This window comes from Enhydra lutris, unplaced genomic scaffold (assembly GCF_002288905.1).
Source record: "Enhydra lutris kenyoni isolate GAN:26980312 unplaced genomic scaffold, ASM228890v2 scaffoldscaffold94, whole genome shotgun sequence".
NCBI lineage: Eukaryota > Metazoa > Chordata > Mammalia > Carnivora > Mustelidae > Enhydra > Enhydra lutris.
In genome coordinates, this window is record NW_019154178.1 from 3,875,981 (window position 1) to 3,892,136 (window position 16,156).

Sequence of the window (16,156 nt, forward strand, 5' to 3'; positions counted from 1 at the left end):
TTTAGAAAGCATTAAGCTAAGCGAAATAATTCAGACAGAGGAAGACAAATACTGGATGATCTCACTTCTACGTTGAATCCAAAAAAAAAGCTGAACTCACTGAAACAGAGTAGAGTGTAGCTTACCAGGAGCTGGGTAGGTGCAGAGAAATGATGAGATGTTGGTCAAAGTCTCAAACTGGCAGGTATAAACTGAGCGGGTTCTGCGGGTGTGATACACAGCTTCGTGATTGCAGTCAACAACACGGATCACATACTTGAGAGAGCAGACCTCAAACGTTCTCAGCACAAGCGAGGATGGCAATTAAGTGATGTGAAGGAGGTATTAGCTAAGGCTCATGTCAATCATTTAGCAACATGTAAGTGTATCAGATCAACACACATGCCTTAAAGGTACACAGTGTTATGTGTCTGTGACATGTCAATAAAGCTGAAAAGCAGTAGAGTCACAAGATAGAAAACAGTGCTGGGGGACATATTAGATGGCTGAAGTAGAGACAGAAACTCTTGTCATCCAGCTTGACTCCGGAAAGCCTGAATCCTGGGAAGAAGGCCCAAGCACCAGAGTAGGGGCTGTTATGAAACACACCCCAAGAAAACCCAGACCAATCCCTGACATGAGTCTGAGTTTGAATCATGACAAATAAGCAGGAGCAGGAAAACAGCGTGGGAGTTACACAAATCCACTTTAACTAAGGTTAAGCCAAGCTCTGACATAAGTCAGAGAAAGCTGGTTAGAGACAGGACAAAAAGAGAAGCTTGAGAATTACCTTGGCCAATTTATCAGAAATTTATAGCCACTCACAAAATGCATCTAATTAAAGCTTCAAATTATAAAGCAAAACTTAATAGCATTAATACAGTGTAAGATAAATCAACAATAATGGATACTTAAAACCTCTGACACAGTAATTGATAGAACAAGAAGAAAAACACCTTTCTGCTCACCAAAGTAAGACATAGGCAGGGACTTAAAGTGAGTCTCAGTAAAACTCACCTCTGAAATCTTAAAGCATGTTTCATGACCGCAACAAGACTAAATTAGAAATCAACATTATAATATCTAGAACATTTTCAACTTACTTGACATCATGTAGCACACTTTATAATAAGCCATTACTTAATGCCAAAGATGATTGGGGATGATAAAATCACACCCCTTAAGACCTAGGGAGCCAGACAAAAGTAGTGCTAAGAGAAACAAACATTACTTTTCAAGTGTTTTCATTTAAAAGAAGAGAGTACTAATATAATTGATATAAATTGATGTCTTCCAACATTAGGGGAAAAAAGGAGCAAAGCAAATGATAAGTAGTATATAGAAATAACAAAGCTATAAACAGAAGTCGATGCACAAATTTGATTTTGTATATTGTGAAACAGAGGTAAACAGACAAAACAAAGGAGTAACCAGCAAACAGACAAACAGTAAAATAGACAAAAAACACAAAGAAAATTAATACAGCCAAGTGTCGGTTCTTATAAGATACTGATTCCAGTGCCGGATAACTTGGTAAACATGTAAATAGCTTGGTTGGCTCAGGAACAGGTTTTGTTTGGGCCCTGAAGTACCAGAGGTGGGGAGTTTAGATTGGATGGTATTCGGCCCGATGTCCGCCCCCCGCCCTCCAGTTTTCTTTGAAACTACAGCTCTCTAGACCTTCATCTGGAGCCTGAGGTCTAAGATGGAATTTAAGGACCTGCCTGTTATTTCTCGGTGTGGATGCCTTCTCCCTGCTCTAGCTCCTCCCCGTAGGAGAGCTCTCTATCAGCAACACAGACAAAGGGCATCAACCTGGTGGTGACTCTTGACTGAGGATTTTAAGGGGTCCTCTCAGTCAGCACTTGGGAATAGGACTTGAGATGACTGGAGATCACGCACATTTCCCAGACATTCCCACCCCCAATATTAAGAGTTCTTCCATTTCCCAGTGGGCTGATATCATTACAACAAGGAAGCCTTGCAAATTCTGGAGCACTGATCTTTCACTGGGTTGAGGGCCTGATAAGTCAAGGAGTATTTCTAGAATGACCCAAGTCACCGATTATTGGACCACTGACTAGGGAAAAGGTGTATCTGTTTTTCACTCTTTGGTTTGCCTTTTATACTTCTAAGTGCACAGATGTGATGAGGGAGCAGAAGGCAAGCTGAGGACAGAGCACAAGCTGACACCCCGCGACCACCCCACCCCCACCCTTGGATATGTGTGACATTCCTCAGGCACTCCCAGCTGCCCTAAAGCTCAGGGAAGGGGGGAAAACCGAATAACTAACGGAGATCACAGTCTAGCAAGACAAGAGGATCCCTCAAGTCTTACTGATGTCTTACTGGTTTACAAATCAATAGGCTAAGTTTCAGAGACCCTTACCTCAATTTCCTAGAGCCCTAACATCACCTTCCCTTCCACGAGTGATATGGGAAACTGAGGCAGAAGGAAATGTAAACAAAGTTAAATTTCTTCCTGACCTGTAGCCTACAGACAAGGACTAGAGATGGGAGAGGATAGAACGGTTCCACGGGGAAACTCCCAACTGTCTCCGTGTTATTTCTTTGCTAGATGGGAAAACTACTTTAGCTTGACAACAGCCGGCCTCCAGTATCCTGAGGGTCTTTAACATTTCAAAGTCCTTTTGGACGCCTCCCTTTTTCCTTACCTCCCCCAACTACCAGGTATATAATTCACCATTCCTCACAACCCCAGGGCAGGGCTCTTTCTGCCCAGGGGTCTTGTCCCTGTGCTTTAATAAAAATCACCTTTTTGCTCCAAAGATGTCTCAAGAATCCTTTCCTGGCTGTGGCTTCCAGAGCTTACCAAGATTCTAAACCTACATCATAAGGATGTAGGAGTCTTGTTCTGACTTCCCTTTGGGCCAGTAGCCTGTGTGTTTTCACTGGAGAAACAATGGAGGGCATCACCCCACGGAAGTTAGTTTCTAGTACAGGGAAAAGAAAACATCCTGAATTATGGATATTCCTGTCCTCTGCCTCCTGGCCTCTGGTTTGGGGCCCTCTGACCTCCCCAGCATCCTTCCACTCCTCATGTTAATGATGAGGGAGCAGGAGGCTGGCTGAAGACAAAGCAAAAGCTGACACCTTGCACCCCCTCTCCACCTGCTCCCCCTCGGTAATGTGTGTGACATTGCTCAGGAACCCCTGACTGCCATAAACAATAAACAAATAGTTAACTTGCAGAGATCACAATCCTGCAAGACAGGAGTCTCCCTTGGTTTACAAATGTCCTAGAGATCTACAAAGAAGTTACCTTATCAATAGCACAATTTCCAGAAGCAAATAACTCAGTTCCTCAAGCCCTAATGTCTCCCTCCCCACCATAAACAAAACTGAAGGAGGCTGAGGTAGAAGGAAATGTAAATATTGTTAAATCTCTTCTGAACCTAAATCTCACTAGCAAAGACGCTTGAGAGCAGGATTGTGACATCCCACCAGGAATCTCCCATCTTGATGTTAATGGCTGGCCAAAAGACAACATTGATCAAGCCGCAAGGCCTTCGGTATCCGGCACCTTGTAGGCATATGAAAGCTTTAGCATATGAAAGCTCCGTTGAAACCTCCATTCCCCTCACCTTCCCCCAACGGCAAGGTACATAACCTGCCGCCCTCACAACCCGGGGCAGCAGCTCCGTCTGCCCATGGGTCCTGTCCCCGTGCTCTAATAAACCACCATTTTGCACCACAGATGTCTCAAGAATTCTTTCTTGGTCATCAGCTCCGGACCTCAGCCCACAGAACCTCACCTAGGTTCTAGAACTTCATCATTAAGAGCACCCAATGCGCCCACGTAAGCCGAACCTAAGTCTGTAATAAAGAGTCATGACAACACGCTGATTTTCTGGGCACCAGCCAGACCCCCCTTGATTTCGCCTGACTCACTCCTGCATATTCAAAGGTTTTCAAACCCAGAAGGGCAACACTCCTCCTTCGCAAACTGGGTTCCAATTAACTCAATCAGTTTTCTTCTCCCTTCACATGCCCTGGTCTTTGGGACCCCTTTTCGTTTCCTGGCCCCTTCCTCCTTGCAAGTCAGATGGTAGGTCACCACCGCACTAGGTGCTGACAGCTCCATTTATCCGATGTCTCAGGATTACAATTCTCCATACGGTATCCGTTGTCAGATACAGAAAAAAAACACTGTAGACAACAGTCTTTATTGGGCCCTCAACTCTTCTAGAAGCTTCTAGCCCCGCGAAAAATCAAAGCAGTTATTGCTGCGATATGAGCCTGTTAGTCACTCTTGTTTACCCATGAAAAATCCCCCACAATCTCCTCCTGCCCTGGTTGCTATGTGAACGGAGAGGAAGTTGGGGTTGGTGACTCACTCTTCCTTCATGGTCTCTGAGTCTCACTGAACGGGCTCTGGTGTCTTCTGACCCACACCGAAGCCTGCTGGTTAAAAAAATTATAATGTTGCAATTCCTTTCAGACATTTGTTTAAAAAAAAATACAATAAAATAAAATAAGTGATAATTTACCTCAGACAAGGACGTTGATGAGAAAGCCGTTCAGCCCCTCTGACAGGGAAACACAGAGCTGAAGGCCTGGCGGGGAGGAGTCTCAGACTCAGTTTCGTAATCTGCCTCTGGGGGCCAAGCTTAGGGGAGGCAGCCAAGGCGGGCTCCTCTGTGACGCTCCCCAGTGCCATTTTCTCATCTCAGAAATTATTTTCTCAGCTTTCAGGAGTTTGCAGCACCCTGAAGTTCAGATTCTGCGAGCTTGGCTGATTTATCTTCTTCCTCAAGCTGAACAAATACTGACTGCTACATTTCTGAGGAAGATCTCGGGATCTGGAATACGGGAGAATCCTCAGTGAGGTGAGTCCGGTCAGGCTTTGTGTAGAGGACATGTGGGTCCTCCCTCCATCTCAGGATCACAAAAGAGGCCGGCGAGTGTTTGAAACTTTGGGGAGGGGGGAGGGACCGGCATCAACTGTATTCTGCAAAGTGACAATTTCAGAGCCTTTATCCTAATCCTTCCACTACCTGGGACAATAGGTATCTCAGGCTGTTGCAAATTTTAGAATCCATCCTGCGGGTGTTCACAGCGCGCTCACGTTTAGAAGCGGGCTTTGGCTTTCTTGCCTGGAAGGGGCCCAGGGAACTTGCCAGCTGTGGTGGGCGCTGGGGTAGGGCACGGGGGTTGGGAAGAGAAAAGTATTAGGCAATGATATGAAGCAAGAAAACACATCTGGACACAGACTATATTCTGTGGTATTATCCCAATTTGACAAAACAAGAGAACACACACGCACACACACACAGCAGAACGCTTCTCAAGTTCACGGGCACGCTCACTCAAGCGCATGGCGCCCTAGCGTGTGCTGTGGGTCCGCTCTACCAGGGTGGCGGACAGCATTTCAGGTCGTGGTGGCAGACAGGCTCCCCGGGCTCCTCGGAGGCAGAGGCAAATGGTCACGTTTGTGGAAATGGTGGAGTCTGTGGAAAACAGGTGGTTGGAGACAAATCTGTAGCCACGTTTTGGAAGATGCTTTGGTCGTTCGGTAGGGCTCAATACACAGACATTTCATGTACATTGGAGACAAATGTAACATCTCAAATACAAGTTTTGGAATTTCCTAAGTGTTAGATCAGCTTTTTATTTAAGCTGAGCGGTGTTGGTCCACTTTCCTGAGTATTTTCTGATTTTTTGTTGCTTTGTTCAGTCTAACATATGCTAAGATCAAACTATAATCAAGATTTTGTCCATTTCTTCCTTGTAGTTCTCTCCATTGTTAACACATGTATATGGATATATAGTGAGAAATATGCTCTATGACACTATTTATAATATGAATAATAGAAGCTCATAATAAAAAATATGTATTATGACTGTTAGACCAATACGTAATTAAAACTGCTGCGTCTTTCTGGAAGGTAGAGCCTTTGTCATGCCCTAAAACTCCAGTTCTGCTTGAAATCTTTGTCGTAAGGTCTGTTGAAGGCTGTACTGACAGATTGATTGCTGTCTTGAATGTTTCCACCTACAGCTTCTAGGAGCAACTTTTTAACAAACTTTTAGTTACTTTTTGTCAATAACACATATGTAGATTTTTTTTAAACCAGTTTAGACATGTTGCCTTTTAGTGGTTTTATCACTTGATAAAATTCATCAGGTGAATTGCTGTGTGTTGATAACTTGTAACACTCATCTATACTGTTTATTCTGTGCTTGCTTCTTCTTCGCAATACTTTCAAATGTATATCTTCGACCCCGCCTAACAGGCCATAGCTGTGTGGGTACACATCCTCTTTCTTCCCTATCTACCCCACCATGCTGATCTACTTCCTGTTTTGTTTCTCTTCGGTTGGGGCCTTATTTATTTTTAAAATATTGGAAGAGTCTACCAAGGTCTTGTTCTCTCTTTTTAGTTGGCAGCTTTTTTTTTCTTTTTTCTTTTTTCCTGACCTCCTGTGTTTTCTTGGGGAACACTTTCCAAAGCACTGCTTGCTTGGCCTCTTCTTGTGGCAAGTCTTCTGTCTGTTGTGTTGGTCAATATCACAGATTCATCTTGTCGCGTTGCATTTCAGCGCCATTGGACCCAGACACAGAATTCTGGTTTCAGAATTATTTTTTTTTCAATTTATGCTGGCAACACCTCTCTGAAACATTTGGGTTCACATATGTTTTGAAATTTGGAATTTGAGTGACTTAGGAAGGCTGTCTGGGGCACATACCACATCTCGTGGATTTTGTAGTAAGACCTGAGTCCTGGCTCTCAGGCAACAGGCACTGCCAGTTGTAGGGCAATGCTGCGGGAAACAAGGACAAAAAGAAATGTAGAAAAGATTAAATGTGCTTGTAGCCTACAGCCCGTTGAGCAGGACTTGAGGCCAGCAGAGGATAACCTTCCTCCAGGAAGCTCCCAGCTGTCTGGGTTTTTGTTTTTGTTTTTGTTTTTGTTTTGTTTTGTTTTTTAAGCTCCTTGCTGTCTCAGTGGTAATGCTTTGACAGAGGGAAAAACAACCTGAGTTTGGCAAAAGCTAAGCCTTCAGTAGCCTGTGCCTCTTCTTTAGCATATGAAAGTCCTTTTCAAACTTCCCTTATCTTTACTTCCCACAAACCCAAAGTCTGCCTTCAGTCACCCCTCAACCCCAGTGCAGTAGCTGCTCTTTCTGCCCATGAGTACTCCTGGTCCCGTGCTTTAATAAAACCGCCTTTTTGCACCAAAGATGTCTCAGGAATTCTTTCTTGGCCCTCAGCTGCAGGCCCCAACAACGCCACTCAGAACCACATCAGCAGGACAAGTGAGCACCTGCTTTAAGGTGGAATTTTAAAAAAAGAAAAAAAAAAACTACATAGGCTCCTGAGATCTCACATCAGATATTTTTCTAACAAATTTTGTCATCAAATTGACATGTACCCACACAACTTTTTGTTTTCACAATTTTGGGAAATTTCAAAAGTGTGGATTTAGAATTTGGGTGAAATACTATATGTAGGTACTCCACGCCAGTTTGCTGTTGAAAATGTGATTCTGAAACTTTGTAAATGATCCACTCTTTTCCTCTGGATGTCAAATTTTTCTTGCTGTTTTGGATATTTTTCAGTTTCTCTACATTATGTCCTGATGTGGGTTTTCCTGTCCTTTCCTATTTGGCTCTCTGCTGGCCAGTTCCTCGAGGATGTTCATGTTATTTTAATCCCAGGAAGTGTATCTCATTATTTCTTCAAATATTTTCTCCTTTTCGTTTTATATTTTATTCTTTTAACAAATAACAGCATGTGGGTGTGGACACTTTGACCTTGTACCCTGAGAGGTCCCACATGCGTTTTCTATCTTCTATTTCTGAATCCGTTCTGTCTTCTTGTGGGACAGGCTTCAATCTCATCGTACAAATCACTCACTCCTATCCGAGTCTATCTGTTGAGGTATGTGGTCACATGATTATGATCTAGGAGCTAAGTCTTCTGAACTCCCAAGTCTAAGCTGTTAACAATCGTCTTCTGCTTACAGAGCCATGGGTTGAGGGAAGATATGAGAGAAAAAAATAATGACAAAAGCGGTATTTTTCACACGTAGTGATTTTCATAAGCTGAGATTCCGAGTTTAGGACACTACGTAAAAATATCCAGCATAAGAATACGATGGATTCAGGCTGAACATGTCTGTACATGCACATAACTTGCCAGAATTTGAATTTGCATTATACTAGTTTTGTGAAGACCATATATTCTCTAGATTTACCTTTCAGGAAAAAAAAAAAAAAGAAGAAGAAGAAACAAAGAAAAGGTAAGAAGTACATTTCATGCAGACAGCCTGACATAGCACAATGCCATGCAAATTTCTTGAGCTTAAATATAAAAAATGGAAAGGGGAGAAGTCAGGAAGACACAGTATTCAAGGCCTCCAACCCGGGCTAAAGATCAAGGAGTACTTCCCAAAGAAAACAGAGAACTACTGAAGGATTTCAAGATGGCTAGAAGTGTAGTGTATGGAGAGATAACTGAGTAGACAAAGTAGCCCGAAAGGAAGAAATTCAAGCAACTCTTACCTAATCCTGGCCAATCAGGGCTGTGATTTTGCACGAGAGAGCAGGGAGCCAGGGCACAGAGAACACGGAGAACATGGCCCGAGCTTCAGGGAGAGAGGATGTGAGAAGGGCTAACTAGGGGAGAATCAGGTGCGCTGGGCAGGCACCCAGTGGGGAACGGGGGGTGGGGGGGGGAGACGGTCACTGGGAGTGAGAGGCTGCAGAGTCAGGAGCCAGCAGGCAGACATCCAGGGGCAGACTACAGCCCCAACAGGGGATGGCAGGAGGTAGCGGGGACTCTGAACCCCTACAGCCCACACTCCACACAGGGCATCAACTGCCTCTTTCCAGACCTCCTGCTACCACACCCACTCCCAACCCAACCCAACTCAACTATCATTACTAAAAGGAAAGAATTTCTTAGAAATCCCGAATATAGCAGTTCTCAACCCATTTCCCACAGTGACACACCTGGAAATTAAGTTCCTCTTTGTCACACACATGCAAGGACGACACCTTGGCATGGGTGCCTCCCTCACATAGACGCAAATGAACTTTTAAACCATCTGGATGAAGGTGTAACACCGTACGGTATTTTTCTCTTTCAGGCTCAGCCACACCCGGAGAGATGGGGAGTGACTACAAGAGAATTATTCTGCTGAAGGGACTAGAGGTCATCAACGAGTACCAGTTCAGCATAGTCAAGTCCCTGCTGGCCCACGATCTGGGACTCACCGCCAACATGCAAGAAGAGTATAACAAGGTCAAGATTGCTGACCTGATGGAAAAGAAGTTCCCAGGACCTGCCTGCGTGGACAAGCTAATAGACCTATTCAAGGACATGCCACCACTTAAGGACATTGTTAAGCAACTCAGAAATGAGAAGATGAAAGGTAATAAGGAAGACCCCCACACCTGACTGCTCCCCCCTGGTCCCCCTTCCCCAAATTGAGTAGAAGAGTACTTGGTTGGGGCTGGCATACCCTTTCCAAGGGCATGACTCAGCGGCTGGGACCACACAGGACGCAGGGACCAACATGCTGACAGCCCTGGGTGTCCCCTTTCCTGGGAAGGGGACCGATTGATCAATCTGTGCTGGAGGGTGTGTTAGGACAAGAATGAAAGATAGAGGGAGTACATGAGAGCTTGAGGCTTCCAGTGCCTTGGAAATGTTAGCAAATCACAAAATAATCACTAATTTTAAAATAATTACATTTGACCAATGAATGTGCCTTTTCTTTCTCTTTTTTTTTTAAGATTTTTATTTATTTATTTGACGGAGATCACAAGCAGGCAGAGAGGCAGGCAGAGAGAGCGGGGGGGGGGGGAAGCAGGCTCCCCACTGAGCAGAGAGCGCAATGCGGAGCTTGATCCCAGGACCCTGAGATCATGATCTGAGCCAAAGGCAGAGGTTTAACCCACTGAGCCACCCAGGCGTCCCTGAATGTGCCTCTTCTACTAACACTGTTTGCCACATGATCATCTGCCCTCTGGTAACAAGGGTGCAGTGTTCTTAACATAAAACCTACTTCTCAGAGAGATGGACTACTTGCCTCTGGTAGGCAGTGAAACAAAATTTTTAAAAATCCAAAGGCCGATGTCGCCATTTTGTCACCTCACCAACCTGTACCTTATGTCCTTTCATTGGTTTCTGTTATTTTAATAGATCCTTTGAAGAATATGACCAAGCAGTCAGTGTCATGAAGACCTTGGATTTTTAAGAAAATGATGGGAGAACAGGCCTGGGGAAGGATGGGATGGAGGCACATGGGAAGCCAGAGGATGGGGAAGACGTGCTCAGTGCATGGGGAGTGAGTTCGGAAACCACCACGGAGCAGGACACAGTCTCCCGGCCTGCGGTGTGGCCATCGGTCCCCCTGGGCCAGGCTGGCTCCTGCAGGGCAGGCACACACTCCAGGGTACCTAGATCCCAAGCGGGAGCTGAGAGGACTTGGCTTTGAAAGTGCTTCAGCTCCGGGTTCAGTGTGTCCTCCTTGTTTTTGTATCAGTTGCAAAGAAAACGAGAACAGAAGAAACTCCCAAGAAAAAGAAGCAGCAGGGAGGAGCGGGCCCCATGCCAGTTGCTGCCACCACGAGTAGGAGTAGCAGCGCTCTGATGTGCCAGACACAGGAGGGGGCCGCCGCGTCTCAGGTAAGCCAGGGGAGGACCAGGGGCTTCCGGGCCCAGGCAGGAGCTCTGCCACAGGACTCCGTCAGTTTCCTAACAGCGCCGATTTGCCCAATGGAGGCGTAATGGGTCACGTGCTTCGTGCCTTGTGCCCGGCAAAGGGAGGCACATAAATGTGATGGTGTCACCTCGTTTATGCAGATTTTCCGGAGTCTGGAGCTCTTCCTGTCCCCACTCGGGGGCGGCTCCAGGAGCCACCCGTCTGCATCCATGAGCATCGCCCTCCTGGGCTGTCAGCTCTGCCCGCCCTCACCCACTGCCTGTCTCCCTAGGTGACAGCCGGGGACGCCTGGCGTTTCTCAGGACACCACGCTCCCTGTAAGAAGAATCTGCAGCAAAGTAATGAAACTGTGTTGTGCTTCTTTTAATACTGAAAACAGCTAACAGGAGCATTAAACTACTTTCAGAAAAGAAAAACTGCAGCCAAAGGGACGGCCGTGGCCAAAAAGAATAAGGTGGCCCCGCCGCAGACTGGGCCGGTCTGCCATCTGGGAGGCAGCACGTCCGCAGCCGCCTCCTATCTTCCACAGCCCCAGGCCTCAGCGTCAGCTCCGTTCTTCCCCGCCTTTCCCCAGGTACCGCTTCCCACTTATCCTTGCCAAGTCTTCCCACAGCCAAGAGCCGCCGCCGCTGTCCGTCGCAGGCATCCCAGCTCACTTGGGCCAAGAGGCTCCCCTTGTTATGGGTAGATTGGTCACATGAGGAGAAGCCACAGCCACAGAAAATACGATGGCGGTCGCCGTGTGGCCTACCCCGGGCCAGACCAGTCTAAGTATGTCGGGGCTGTGGGGGTGAATGGTTCGGCTCCATGTGCCATGAACCCAAGACCCATCCTTGCCCGCCATACTCACGGCACAGACAAGGTGATTCCCTCTTCATGACACGATTTGCCGGCTCCTCATGCAGACCAGGACACAGGGAGCAAGGGGACTAGAGGTGAACACAGCTGTCCTCCTGTTGCCCCCAGGACTGCTGTGGACTCACACATATCCCCCCCAGAGCCAAGGAGAATGGGGAATTGGGAACCCCTAACAGCCCTGTTTCTCGAACGGGGATGACATGAGCTGGACCCTCAGCAGGGCCCCACATACACTGAGAAGCCCCAATCTCCGTGGCTTGTGTGGGCGTCAGTCCCCCACTCCAGGGCCATCCCCGTTGTTTGTTCTTCACACTTTGTTTTCTTTAGTCATTGAACATTAAATGGGTGGGGGATATATTTGAATAAAATACTTGAATCTTCCTTCCGGGCAAGGCTCTAGTCATCCCCGATTCTACAAGGATCAGGCTTTCATTCAGAAAGATTCTGTCGAAATGCGGGTGTTCGGGCTTCTGGGCCGCTGTCTGCTCCCTTGCATGTCTGCTAGAGAAGCCGCCAGCTCGTCAGCTTTTCCTTTCGGGCAGGCAATTCCCTTCTAGCTCGGCTCCAGCTCCAAATACCTGTGAGGGTTGCTGCGGTCCCCCTGCTACCATGAAGGCTTCGTATGTGAGAAAGTGACCTGCTTGGAATTCCCTGCCCAGACGCGTAAGTCTGTTTCCCTGTTTCTCTCCAACACAGAACCAGATGGTGAAGGGCCCACATCAAGCTGCTCCTAGAGGACGTGTCCTTCAGCAGGGCCCCCTGACGGTCCTGGTACTGAAGGCAATGGAGCCATTCGAATATGAGTCCCCGGAAGAGGGCAAAAACAGAATGTTTCATGCTACGGTGGCCACTCCCACTCAGTTTTTCCACGTGAAGGTTTTGAACAGCAGCCTGAAGGAGAAATTCACGAAAGAGAATATCATTACCATATTAGATTACTACGAGTGCAAAGGAATCCTGGAGATAAACAAAACCTCATCCGTGTACGAAGCAGACCCTTTCCAGTTGATCGTGGTCCCAAACAGCATCATCAAAAGAGCAAACGAAACCCCCAAGATCGATAATCTTTACAAGCAAGCATCAGGAACGTTTGTGTATGGATTATTTCTGCTGCATGAGGTAATCCCTTAAAATGGTTTTTATTCTCTCCATCCGTACCTGAAATTGAGTATTTTCGCTGTCCAGGTTCTGCCCATGGGCCCGGGGGTGGAGCCTGGCTCCAGCCTGTGACCTGACTGCAGATAGGAGGTCGAGTGTGCCACGTGACAGGAAACAGGACTAGGGGCCTGCTCTGCTCGTCTGCTAACCGAGATACCTTCATGCAAATTCTTTGAAAAAGAGTCCCTAGAAACCTTGTCATTTCACCAGTAGTAATTATTTTCACCCTTCATGAGCAAGGACAGCACAGGGTATAAATCATAATTATATCGCTGAGCTCCTCCATGACTGTATAAATCTTTTTTTTCTTTTTTTTTTTTTACTTTGAATAACAGATTGCCCTAACCAAGATTAATTCTGGCTGTAACACACATTCAGAGCGATAAATATTATTGGCTTCTATTCTCCTGAACGGGAATACTGTCAGCATGTAGGCAAATAATATAATCATTCAAGGCTCTGTCCTCTAACCTATTTATTTAATGCATTATTTATGAAGAGTTGAAGACTAAGCTTTCATATTGCATGATATTTGGAAGACGTGGCAGTCTAATTCCATTATTTCCCCAAAAGGCGGAGGGATGGCTGGAGAGTTTTACTGCTATGGCATATCCATGAGTACTAGTTGGTGTGATGCATTCAATAATCCCCAGAATTTACAAACTGTCCCGAGCTCCCCTGGTATCCCAGAGGATCTCACACGATCTTATATGCTTCATGATCCTAAATGCCTCTCTTCCGAGATGGCCCCTTAGTTTACTCCCATTCCTTTCTTACACTGTCTTTAAGAGACCATAGAAATGCATTTATAGAATTGAGAGGTTATAACTTAAGAAAGTGAGAAGCCATAGACTGTGAACTGTAGGATCCTGCTCAGTGGAGATAAGATTTGGAGAAGAGTGGGTAAAGGAAGAAGGTTCAAAAAGAGAGTGAGTTACTGGAAACTTACTTGTTATATCAATTTCTTATAACCGACCGAACGAACAGTCATGGCCGTGTCCGTTCCTTTCTGCCTAAGAACAGGAGCTAAAGGAGTCCGCCAGAGTTCAGCTCCTCTGATTCCAGTTATCTTAAGCAATCAACGCTTCCCTTGTGGTGAAGCAGCAGAAAATAGGAAGAAATCTCATTGTTCTAGAATTGCAGATAGAAAATATCTAGAACGAGAAAGGGGAAGAACACACGAAAGCAGGATAATCAAAGGCAAGTTCTCTGAGAAGCCCTTGCCACAGCGGTGTGTGCATCGCGCCTGTGATTGCTTTCTCATGTCCAGCATTTCCTGTGCCACCAGGTGCTTCCTCGTACATGTGAAAGTCACTACTATGACTTCAGAGACTGAACATTGCATTTCTGTTACAGAAAAAAGTGAATCGGAAGACGACAGTGTACGAGATACAGGATAACACAGGAACGATGGAGGTCGTGGGGACCGAGAGGTGGCACGACATCAAGTGTGAGAAAGGAGATAAACTTCGACTCTTCTGCTTTCAGCTGAAGACGATTGAGCAGAAGCTGAAACTGACATGTGGATCTCACAGCTTCATCCAGGTGGGAACTGGACAGAGGCATGTTAGTTTGCCAAAAGAGGCAAATAATTTTGTTCAGGTTTTGAGGGCACCAGGTTCCTGTTTTCGGACACATAGGGTCCAGCAGGTGGGAGGAGAACACAGCCATGCCTTGCATTCATTCTTAAGTGGAGGATTTTTAAAAGGCTGTGAGGAAATGAAATTCACATAAATTTCAAAAAGATAGGACGCTTAGGCTAAATAAGGAAATATTTGAAGACGTCAGGAAGGCAGGGAGGCAACTTCTCATAATGGTTGAGAGCAGAGCTTTGAATAGGACGGACGTGATTAGAGTCCTGGCTTCAGGAGTCACCACTTGCCTGACGCTGGGGAAGGAGCTTGAGGTCCTCTGAAAGGGTCACAGTCTCTGCATCATAGGGTTGATGTAAGACCGTACATGGTTAGGGGAGACCATACACATTATCTAACTGCCCAACACAAAAATGGAAATCAGTCTGCACTAGGTAGTTTTCTGCAGCAAAGTAGGCACTGGAAAGAGTTCTAGGCAAAGGCCATGATGGACGCATATCCTCGAAACTGAGAGACAACATAGTTTCTGTACAACAGAAATGCCATGATGTGGAGACGGTGGCAAGATGAGGCCAGGGAGTAAAAACAGGGGTCAGGAAGCAGGTGGTGTCTTTCTTTTGTGAGAAATCAACGGAAATGGAACACTCATTGTGAAAGTAAGTAACCACTTGAAAAATTTCGTGCAGAAGAATGCCTGATGACTTTGACACTTTAGCAAAAAGTATCCTAGTAACTCTCCGGAGAGATGCATTAGGGAGAGGCTGGGTTTGGAAGCAGGGACAGCAAGCAGCAGCCGCACTTGCCAGTTAAAGGATAATTCTTAGAGCCATGGGTGTGAAGGATATTGCACAAGAGAAATAATGCTATAAGAAGTGTATATTCATACAAATAAGAAACCACCTGGCTGAGGGCTTAGTGTGTGCTGGGAGCCGAGACAGTGACAAGGACACGGCCATTCTTCCCGTTTCATTGATAGAGACCCTGACAGACGTCATTATCACTGAAAGGCAGGCGACAGCCCTCCTTGGTACAGTGCAGGATGCAGGAGAGAGAGAAGGAGCCTCCAAAAGGACAGGGGCGCTGATGGAGCCGGAGACCCAGTGCCGGTGGGAGGAAGAGCTGCACACCTTCGCAGCAGGGTCTCACCACGTCTTTCTCCTCTCCCCTCCAAGGTCGTCAAGGCTAAGAAAAGCAAGAAGGAACCAGTCAATTTTGATGTGAAGGTGGAATTTGATATGATGAACTCGCCCCTGGATCAGCTCATGGGTTTTAACAGTGGTCTGGTCAAGACTGAGGATTTCTATTAAAGAGAGATGCAGCAGGAGTAGCCCAGCATATTAAGGGCTTTATATATCTGCGTTGTAGATTATATTTCTTTATTTCATAAAATTTACTTGTATTTTTCTGTATTTTCTAAGAATATTACATTTTGTATCTAACACAGTTATAGTGCAAAAAAATAAAACTTCCTTTTACAAAGGGCATCGTCTGCCGAAGTCTCTAAACCAGCAGTGAGCTGTGTGATGGTGGTGGGTCTGTGTGCTGAGAGCCACCAGGGGTGGTGGGGCAGCTCTGGACCTCACCAGCATGGGGTCTGCATGCAGACCGTGACTTCCAGAGGGCAAGGCCCTCACTGGGGTCACCTCAGGTGACACAGGTTGGTCCCACAGCCTATCTGAAGATCAGTGAATCCTGGGCCCTGGAGAAAGGTTTATTCAGTTTCCTCCCCCCGCAAAAAATAACTCCTTTCTGCACTTATGCTCTCTGAAGGGGAGCATTTGTGTCACTGGTTTCTCTGGAAGAAGCACAATTGCTGTTTTATACAGAGAGGCCAATATTTTCAAGACCCTTCCCCATCTCCAGTTGCGGTGAA

At 46.1% G+C, this 16,156-nt stretch overlaps 1 protein-coding gene across 1 annotated transcript; it reads left to right on the plus strand.

Annotated features, from left to right (window-relative positions):
- The first annotated feature begins 4,508 nt into the window (after nt 1-4,508).
- On the plus strand, nt 4,509-15,765 carry LOC111139017 (myeloid cell nuclear differentiation antigen-like). Its single transcript, XM_022491105.1, has 8 exons — nt 4,509-4,581; nt 4,689-4,829; nt 9,095-9,379; nt 10,496-10,638; nt 11,082-11,249; nt 12,230-12,652; nt 14,048-14,236; nt 15,456-15,765. The coding sequence occupies exons 3-8, from the start codon at nt 9,115-9,117 to the stop codon at nt 15,588-15,590; spliced, it is 1,323 nt and encodes a 440-aa protein (XP_022346813.1). The 5' UTR covers nt 4,509-4,581; nt 4,689-4,829; nt 9,095-9,114; the 3' UTR covers nt 15,591-15,765.
- The last annotated feature ends 391 nt before the right edge of the window (nt 15,766-16,156 follow it).